Source organism: Argentina anserina, chromosome 1, assembly GCF_933775445.1.
Source record: "Argentina anserina chromosome 1, drPotAnse1.1, whole genome shotgun sequence".
Classification (NCBI taxonomy): domain Eukaryota; kingdom Viridiplantae; phylum Streptophyta; class Magnoliopsida; order Rosales; family Rosaceae; genus Argentina; species Argentina anserina.
In genome coordinates, this window is record NC_065872.1 from 23,088,176 (window position 1) to 23,097,957 (window position 9,782).

General features: G+C 36.7%; 2 protein-coding genes across 4 annotated transcripts; one reads left to right on the forward strand and one right to left on the reverse strand.

Annotated features, from left to right (window-relative positions):
* Positions 1-1,470: 1,470 nt before the first annotated feature.
* On the forward strand, positions 1,471-4,031 carry LOC126788654 (tetratricopeptide repeat domain-containing protein PYG7, chloroplastic). Of its 3 annotated transcripts, none has more exons than XM_050514667.1 (5): positions 1,471-1,764; positions 1,889-1,943; positions 2,094-2,386; positions 2,520-2,666; positions 3,382-4,031. In XM_050514667.1, exons 1-5 carry the CDS (start codon positions 1,507-1,509, stop codon positions 3,661-3,663), a joined length of 1,035 nt encoding a protein of 344 aa, XP_050370624.1. In that variant the 5' UTR covers positions 1,471-1,506; the 3' UTR covers positions 3,664-4,031. The 3 variants fall into 3 exon arrangements, with proteins under 3 accessions (XP_050370624.1, XP_050370630.1, XP_050370635.1); XM_050514673.1 differs by having other exon boundaries at positions 1,473-1,764; positions 1,885-1,943; positions 2,119-2,386; XM_050514678.1 differs by having other exon boundaries at positions 1,473-1,764; positions 1,885-1,943; positions 2,122-2,386.
* Positions 4,032-4,400: 369 nt separating this feature from the next.
* On the reverse strand, positions 4,401-5,897 carry LOC126804205 (uncharacterized). The gene is given in 5 exon segments (XM_050531955.1): positions 4,401-4,475; positions 4,478-4,575; positions 5,029-5,085; positions 5,198-5,345; positions 5,424-5,897. Coding segments are annotated over 5 exon segments (852 nt in total).
* Between the last annotated feature and the right edge of the window lie 3,885 nt (positions 5,898-9,782).

Genomic DNA, 9,782 nt, shown 5'->3' on the forward strand with positions numbered 1-9,782 from the left:
GGTTATCGATTATGTGGTTGGAAAAGTTTCCACTCCTTGGAAGATTCTGCTGCTTATTCAAGATATTCGGGCTATTGCAACTGGGTGTGAAACTCTCTTCTAACCAAGCCGATTTTGCTGCTAATTCCCTTACCAATGTGGGCTTTCTCTTTGCTGAGTTTCGAATTTCCTTTGCTTCTATTAACGTAGGCCTCTTTAGAACAGGCATCTCTAAAAGGTTTCTCTTTCTAATTTAGTCATCTATCTAACTTTTAATTAAGCCAATTTGGCATGTGGAATCGCCATACACCTAATTCGGTATTGTCCTCATTTTATCAAATCCTTAACAAACAAGATTTAATACAACATGGACAGAAAAGTAAGTTTATAAAGTGGGGAAACCACTCTCTAAAAACCTACATAGCACGTAAGCTTGCTTTGACGACCAATTCCCGCTTCGGAAGCGGAAACGCGATTCCAGAAACGGAGGGTTTGGGAGCGCGGCGGAAGCGTTGGTTTCCAAACTGGAAGCGCGTTGGAAGCGTTGGCTTCCTAATTGGAAGCGCGGCGGAAGCGTTGGCTTCCAAATTGGAAGCGTGATTCATTCCCTTCCTCTATTTCATCAATCAATGTCTTGAGTCTCTTCTTGTCGTCTCATCTTCTTTCAATTTCTTCAAGCGGTTAAAGATGGATATCATCAATTGATCTAATGTGTCAGAGAAAAGAGAAAGAGCTGGGGAGAGATATGAATAAAATCTTGACGAGACAGAGAGAAGACAAACTTTTTTTTATTCAATTTCATTAAGTGATGTCTCTTTGACTTGCACGTGGCCAATACCTTTACACTATACTGGACCTTGTTTTGTTTGAATTTTGAAATGAAGCTTTAATATTGTTACAACCAAGGATAATCATGTTTTAGAAAAGAAGTTATTAATAGTTATCAAGTTATTTTAAAACTTGATAAAATAAATAAAATTAAAAGATAAAAATAGTATATAATATATATCTATTATTATGATACTTCCAAAACGCACCCGCTTCCTTAATTTTTGAAAAAAATCGCTTCCGCGTTTCTAAACGCTTCGCTTTCACATACCCGCACCCGATTCCATGCATCCTAGCTAAAAACTCTCCCACAAACATCTCTCATCTCTTTACGTGTGCCAACTGATCACTTTCTTTTCTGCTGACGACGTAGGTAAAATTTTATTTAGCAGTGGTGGAACACTTGAATTAGATAAACACACAAACTCCTCTATGACTACGTGGAATCATATATATTTAATACGTATTGTGTTTTATATCTTCTATTCAATAAGAATTGAAGTATATGTTTAATGTAAGTGTTTTATATCTTCTATTCTATTTAACGCGTGTAAGAATGCTTGTTTTCTTTTAAAAATAAAAAGTAAATCTTCCAAGCAAACCATTATACTGTGTTATTTTTATTTTATTATATTAGAAAAAAAAAATAACTGCTTAAATACCCCGCAAAACCAGATTGGATGAAACGGTCGAGATGAAATGGAACCATTTTCGTTATCCTTTAGACCGAGTCTGAGTATGAGCTTGGGCATTATCTCTTTCCCACTTCCGAGTCTGGAAACTTGTTCGATGGCCACTTTCCTCCGATCTCCACCTTTGCGCGCGCCAACACCAAAACCTTCATACGTTTTGTCTCGACACTTGACCCCTCAGACCTCTCTTCTTCCGTCCCTCCCCTCCCTCAACCTGTTCCCGTCGGCTTCTCACCGTCAAATTCAACCCACCAAATTCGTCGAGGTACCATTCATACTTTATGAACATTTGCTTGGCCTGTTTCGTCCTCTTCGGTTGTTTGCTTCATAATTTGTTTATTCCAACAATTGCTTTTACTAACGTGTTGTTGAATCATGGGTGAAGGCAGATATCCCAACGAGAAGGACTAGCATTGGAAATCCAGACCTCAAAAAATTTGCAGAGTAATGATTTTCATTGTAGATCTTTATGTAAAACATTAGTAATTTTTAGTCTTTTGGATCGCTATTTTTCTCCCTTCCTCTCTTTTCCTGCACCTACCTCCTGTCAAGTTATTGGGAATCATCTTTTTGTGTATAACATTTTTGTTTCAGAGCTCATTAGTAGAACTTTGTTTAGTAGAGGTACCCCAGATGTGAAGAATCCATATACATGGATATCTACATTCTTAATTGGACAGAGTATATGGCTGATCTCTACACCAATGGCACAATCACACGAAATTTTAAAACCAAATGTGGTTTATGAGACTGGAGAGTTATTTGAACTGGGAATTCAGCTTTCATACTTGCTACTATTGTTGGGTTTTCTTGGGATTGGAACCTTCTTTGTGATTCGTCAAGTGCTTGTACGTAGAGAACTTGATCTTTCTGCCAAAGAATTGCAGGTTAGAAATGTGTTTTTTTATTTTTTTTATCATGCTCTTTTAAAAAGCATATTTATATTGACATTGAGTAAATTCTCTAATCGTAGGGTAGTTACTCACACTATGCCTTTTTTTTTTTGGTTCTAAATAACAGGAGCAGGTAAGAAGTGGTGACGCTAGTGCAACTGAGCTTTTTGAACTTGGAGCAGTAATGCTGAGGAGAAAAATTTATCCAGCTGCTACAAAGTACTTGGTTCAGGCAATTGAGAAATGGGATGGGGATGATCAAGATCTTGCTCAGGTGTGATAATATTTTGAGATTAATTATTTAATTGACCTGTTGTGCCTGTTTGACAATTTTTCTATGCCAGTCTCTTCAATCTATTGAATGAGCATTTTATGACGTGGTAGTTTAATACTGAAAGAAAAGAAACGTATCTGTTATCGTCTTCCATCAAAACTATAGAGCCTGCTTTATTCCATTGCATCTGCTAATGGTATCTTCGTCACTAAATTGTCAATTTGACTCATGCTTAGTGAGTTTGTACGTGTAAATGCTTTCAGAACAACCTTAATTAACTCCCTGCTGTTGTATATGTTGGTGTCTCCAAGGTTGTAGATCTCTTTTTATAAATAAAAAAATTAACATGGTTGGGGAGTCTGTGTTGCAATGGCTCAACTTTTGACCTTTAGTTTGTTTTCACGCGGTTCTGTAACTTCATTAAGATGGAAACTATAGATAGAAAGAGGGCAAAAAAATAAAAAATAGATAACATGATTTGCACAAGATTGTATATTTCTGTATGTTTAACATCATGTAGTGAGGCATGGTTTACGCTGATTTTTTTTTTAATAAAGGGCTGGTGCGCTGATATTTTTGTTCATCTTTCATATGTTTAAATAGGTTAGCAACGCTCTTGGGGTCAGTTATGTCCGTATTTTTCTTTATGTTATATACATCATGTAGTGAGGCGTGATATATGCTGATATTATTATCATCGTTCATGTGTAAATAGGTTTACAACGCCCTTGGGGTCAGTTATGTCCGTGATGGGAAGCTTGCTAAGGGTATTACCATGTTTGAAACTGCGGTGAAGCTTCAGCCTGGCTATGTAACTGCTTGGAATAACCTTGGGGATGCTTATGAACAGAAGAAAGACTTTAAGTCTGCCCTGAATGCATTTGAAGAAGTCCTTCTTTTTGATCCTAACAACAAAGTGGCGCAACCACGGCGAGATTCTTTGAAGGGTCAAGTGAAATTGTACAGAGATGTCCCCGTTAAAACAAAGGAGAGATAATATGACCCAGTATGTATCAAGAGATGTTCTACTGTTGGTAAAGATTTAATTAAGCCACACCTTATTATATTGGTGTGATGATCTGAAATAGCTAGTGATAGTTGAGAATCAATGGTCTTACATGGTCCCAGATTACTGACTGAATGGTCCCATTTTGCGTTTCTAGCATCTGAGTAATTTGATCTGTACAACTTGATTCATAAGTAACTGCTCTTTGTTGTATAATCATTGCCTCATCGGATATCAGTATGTATCGTCATCATTGGGATATCAGTAACAGCCCTTTGAGTTTTGAACTTTCCAGCTTCCAACCTTGTATTCTTGCATAGTCAACAATTAAATTTCCAAGGCTATATTGTTTAAAATCCCTTTTTCTGTTACCAAAAGTAGTGAGATTTATAGTCCACAATTCTTTCCAGTTTGGTTGAAATCATTACAAAAAGAAAGAAAAATTTGATAGTACTTAAAGAATTGGCAAGCTGGCCGCTGGTGAGCATTGAAAGAGTTGTTGGGGATTGGGTTTTCTTATGGCGCTGAGTTGTGGTTGAAATCATTCTAAATGGAAGCAGATGATAACTTGCGCATCATAAACAATTGTAGCACTCAAAGACTTGACAAATATAGGGTGTATAATGAGCACGTACTGTGACACTGTGACACTGTGGTGAGTCCTAAATAATTACTAATGCGAAACCTACATGTCTGTCTTTAAACAAGAGGACCAATTTCAAGTAAATTCAGAGGCCATAACTGATTAGATGTTGTGTGGTTGCACTGAGAGTTGGAAGCTTCACCTTTGGTAGCTGACCGCATAAGACCTTTGAGGCAGGAACACAATGTACATGGTTTCATGAGAGTCGTCATCAGCTTGCAGTTGCAGGGTATAGAGTAGATGTCCGACAGCATACCGGCCTAGAAGCACTGGCGGATCCAGCCCAGGATTTGGACTGGCTGGATCCCATGTTACAATATACACCCTAAAATTTTAATATATTAGTGTTGATAATATATATATATATAATTGATTATTAGCATATATTTCTCCTATTAATACCGTCATGTCTTCTTAGAACTCATAAAAATCCTTAAGTACTTTCTCATAATATTCATGCTACTCTATATATTGAATATGAAATTGCAAATATGAGCTATTAAGTTTCAATCTAATTAATTTGGGAAAAAAATTGTTTGAGTATTTTAATTTACCATCGATTTTCATAATATTCTTTTACATTCATTGACACTTATTTTTATATTTTTAAAGACTTTACAGATGTTAATGTTTATATTATTATATATTGTAATGACCAAAACATTTTTTTATTCCAAACCCACCATGCGTTCAAATCCTAAATCCGCCCTTGCCTAGAAGTCGGTACGATCTCTCTGATCGATCCATTAAAACACAGACATCATCCCCACCTATGAAAATCATCAGAGGTTAATATGAACTTATGTCGTACTGTCGTAGTAAAAAGCTAGGATTTTTTTATCTGAGTTGAATAATTTATGTGATTTGAGATGAGAGACTCAAAGGCGGCTAACTCGATTTGCGTTTGGTAAGTCAAATCCAGAGCTGCAGAGATTTGTCGCTCAAACTCGTAAAATGGCCCGGTTTTGAAGTTCATCTTTCTAAGCTTACACAATCCCTCTCCAAGCTCCATCATAGCTCTTTTATGGTTCTAATTAACAAAGACCTAACTGATTACCAAATTACTAGTAAACGAAGCTTATTGACTGGGATTGCGCTAAATATGCACCTGGTTGAATAGGTGGTGAAATCCCACAGCGCATTGTAGAATACCATGAAGAAGAGTTCTGGTGGGTTCTTCAACTTTGTTCCATAGTGACTTAAGACAGTTATGGCACTTATAGTATTCTCTTGTGTTGAAAAGGACCACGGCTTCATCAAAGCTGCAATCCTCAGCTTCGTTTTCACCATCTTCAGCATCAGAAAATCGATATGAGATACGAAAACAAGAAGAGTAGTGCCTGCAGTTGTGTTGACTTGCATAGCTGATGAAATGTCTTGAACAATATTCAAAAGAGAAACAATGGGTGGATTTTTTGGTTTGAAAAGGGAGGAGAGAATTTGAGAAAGACAATAGAGAAACAACATGACCAATTGAACTGCAGATAGCAGAAGCTGGAAATGCCATGGAATTTCGTGGATGAACTTCTTTTGAAACTATAGGCTCTGCCATGAGGTATGAAGTCAAGTAGCATGTAGCCATATACGAAGGTCAATAGGTCACCAACACAACTCACAACATTTCGACCTGAGTGATTATAGTTTGTACTCGGGTGTTCCAATACCCAAACCTTTCTTTACATGTGTCGACTACTGATGGTTGATGGTTGTTTTGTTATTACGAATGGGGATACTTGTTCATACGTACAATGTATGCTATCCGTACTCTATAGCTAGCTCGGTATGATACGAGATACAAGGTGAAAATTTGTTTACTGCCGTCATGTGTAGTGCACGTGTGCTATATAGATCCATTGGTCGAAAGAATTAAGCTAAGAAGCACAGACACGCCGCCTGAGCTACATATCGCGTGTCCGACACGGAAACGGACACGCTCAGATACGCTTGGACACGCGAACTGATTTTGGACATGGTTTGGACAAGTTGCAATATGTAATAGACACGCGCGTGTCCTGTTTGGACACGCAATTAAGAAGGACACGGTGGGGTATTTTTGTCCATAAAAAAATCTTAGACCAAAACCCTCACTACACGCAGTCTTCTCGCTCAGGTCCATGGCAGCTACATCAGAGATCGTCCCAAGCCTTAACTTGCTGCTTCATAGCCTCTGTTGAGTCCTCGTTGTTCCTGAGCCGCCCAGATTGAAGAAGAAAAGGGCGAGGTCAGCGAGAGAGGAAGAACAAAGAAGAAAGAGAGAAAATTAGAATCTAGGTTTGAGAAACTGAGAACGAAATTGAATTCACTTCTCCTTTTTTTCACCAAGTCATCAAAACCCAGCAATAACAGCTCCTTCCTTTTCTCGCATCCCCAAACACTCAAACACCTTTCAATCTTCTTCTTCTATTGTAAGTTTCTTTTCTCCTATGTTCAGTGTTCTTGTATTTTGGTTTGTTATCATAATTTGGGGATTGTTTTTAGGGTTCAATCTCTCAATTGGGTGACTGTGTGTGTTTAGGCTTCAGGCTTATTGGTATTCAATGTTTCTATATAGCTTCTCTCTGTTTCTAGTTAAACATATTATTTTACAAGATTCGTAGAATTTCAAATATCATTCCAAGTAAAGATAGGAAGGAGAAAATTGTGTATCAGCATTTTTACCATTGCTTAATTGTTATTGTTCATTCTTAACTGGAGGAAGATGGAATATACCAGAAATTTGTTGCTTATTTTTCGTTATGTTTGACGGGTTGTGTGAAATGACTTTGGATTGGCATCAAGACAATTACATAAACTGTTCAAGTCTAGGCTTAAGTGCTTCATTTGGAGTTTGTCTGGCTATAAGCCTATAACTAAAAGTTGGATCTTCTAGGATTGTTCTTCTTTGGAGTTGGTTCATTTAAGTTGCTTGAAGGTTTCATCAAGTGAGAATGAAGTATGTTGTTTTCAGACTAGTAGGTTTCTGTGAAATAGGCTTTTCAGACTTTCAGTTGCTTATTCAGTTAAATCTCTTTAGGTTTAGGATTTTTACGCTAGGCCATAGTGATCTATCGTCTGTAACATTTCTTAAGTTTCTATAATTAAACTTTGGCTGATTGCTGGTGTAGCAGGCTTCATAAGAAGTCTGTTTAATTAAACTCTGGTAAATATTGCTCTTAGCCATATGTGTTGTTTTTTTTTTCGGGGGAAGAAAATGTTTCATGCATTTGACTTGGAAATGCTAGATTATGTGGGATAGTTTAACTTCGTATTTTGACTTAGAGATGCTAATATATGTGGGATGGTTCAACTTCAGTGCATGGTTTACATAAACATTAGAGGTTGAATCTTAATTGTCTCATATATTTTAAATCTGTGATTTTTGTGCAGTAAATGTTTTGGCTAAAAATGAAGTAGTTAGTTTTGGTATTTACAAATGGTGTCTTATAGATAATTGTAATAGACATCCAAAAGAATAATTGAGAACTGGAATTGCAGAGAAAGAATTTTTCTATAATTACTTATCATTTTTTGAAGCTACAGACCTGCATTGGAAAAATGACAGATTTTGAATCTTTGATTTTTGTGCAGTAAATATTTTGGCTGAAATGAAGTAGTTAGGTATGGTATTTGCAAATGATATCTTCTAGATATTTGTAACAGACATCCTAAAGAACAATTGGGAACTTGAATCACAGTTGGGAACAATTATTGGTAATGTTGGAGATGGAGGTGGTCATCAAGATCGTCAAATAGAGGTAATTGGAGGTGGCAATGTAGTTTTTGCAATATGTACTACAATGGCTCATATACTAGAGTTCGGGCACATTTTTTGAGCGAAGGAGGGGGAATTACAGGGTGCCTTAAGGTTAATCCCAAAGCTATATTACTTATTTTATAAAACTATATTATTATTTTTCTTAATTAGATATATATATTTAAAAAAATATTTAATTAACGTGTCCATGTCTAACAAAAATTTCATGTGTCATGTCCGCGTATCGAATTGTGTCAAATACGGACACTCGTGTCCGTATCCGTGCTACTTAGGAACTGAGATTCATATCGTTTCCAAGAAATGAGAAAATTTTAGGGTTTCTTTTGGGGAAAATTGCAGGTGTTGTACTGGGTTGGCGATTGAGATGGGCAAAGTGGATAAGGCAACGCCGGTCTGGATTTTGGGAAAATCGATTACCGAACAAGTAAGTCAAATTGCTTCTCTGATTCTTTCATTTCTACGCCATGGCTTTCAATTTGTATGCTCTAGTGTTCATGTGTAATTTGCATTCCAAATTCCTTAGTAAACCAACTGTGCCATATATCAAAGTAGCAAATTGAGATGAGCTCCAGAAAAGAAAGGAAAATCTGCTGCTACCTTTCAAAGTTAACACAAATGATGTATGTTGCTTGATGTCACGGGTCATTAGGAAATTAAGTATGCAAGTATATATATGCTTGAAATTGCATCATATTGTCCTGTGGCTGTCCAGAGTTGGTTATAGGGACATGATGCTCCAATTCAATGTGAAAATCGAACTGGTATCACAGTTGGTAGGACTAGTTTCTTGCAATGAGAATGGCACAAGACTAATGTGGGACAAGAAGTTGGTGCTAGGACTGTCTAAATATCTTGCTCTATTTTCCAATAAAATATCTACTGTCTCTTGTGTTGCTGCTAGAAGGGAACGGTACACTATTTTATGGAGAGGTCTAGGACTCCTCAAGTAATCTATCTCTTATTTGGACATAGGTGATGCATAATCTAGGTACATAGTTTCATAGTGATGTCTGGTTGCAGGTTCATATATATGCCTACACACACACACAAGTCTATACATTCCTCAAATGTCATTTGGCTTCACAGAGGGCATGTACTTCTCTTGCTTCAATGATAGGTCTATACATTCATTGTTGTTTGATACCAAGGCTACTTTAATCTTGTTTTTTTTTCTTTTCCTTTGGCTTTATTTTCATTGTATTACATTGAGTTGCTTTGTGTGCGGTTGTGGTAGGTTGGTAGTTTTTCAGTTGACATCTTCTCCTCCTTTTGTTTTCTCTCTCTGTTTTTCTGGGACTTGGATTTGATTAGTTTCTGTTAATAACTTGAAGGAGCTGACTGGGTTTCTCATACCTTATAACCCATGTCATCTCCGGCAGGAATAGACTGTGCATCGACTTTAGATTATCTATTATATGGCCTGCAAAAATGATATCATCTATCCTTCTTAATGCAACTCGTTTTTGGCCATCTGATTACTGATTGTTCATTTTGCAATCTAACAGAAGGCTCTGCTGTTGAGGAGAAACTGCAACAGGAATATCAAAGTTTGAAGAAGAAAGGTTGGAAGTTAATACCATGTATAAAACTAAAATCACGTGTATACGTATTTTTAATATTCTTTCATGCATGTTTATCCCAAAATGTATTATTTATTCCGTCATGATGCTATCATCTTCTGATAACATTTTAAACATCAATGTTGGTATGTAG

Bases quoted from the DNA above. Each gene is read 5' to 3' on its own strand.
- LOC126788654 (XM_050514667.1), top strand. From the start codon at position 1,507: ATGGAACCATTTTCGTTATCCTTTAGACCGAGTCTGAGTATGAGCTTG. The intron at 1,765-1,888 runs GTACCATTCATA...GGGTGAAGGCAG, and splicing joins AACCCACCAAATTCGTCGAG to ATATCCCAACGAGAAGGACT. The intron at 2,387-2,519 runs GTTAGAAATGTG...TCTAAATAACAG, and splicing joins TTTCTGCCAAAGAATTGCAG to GAGCAGGTAAGAAGTGGTGA.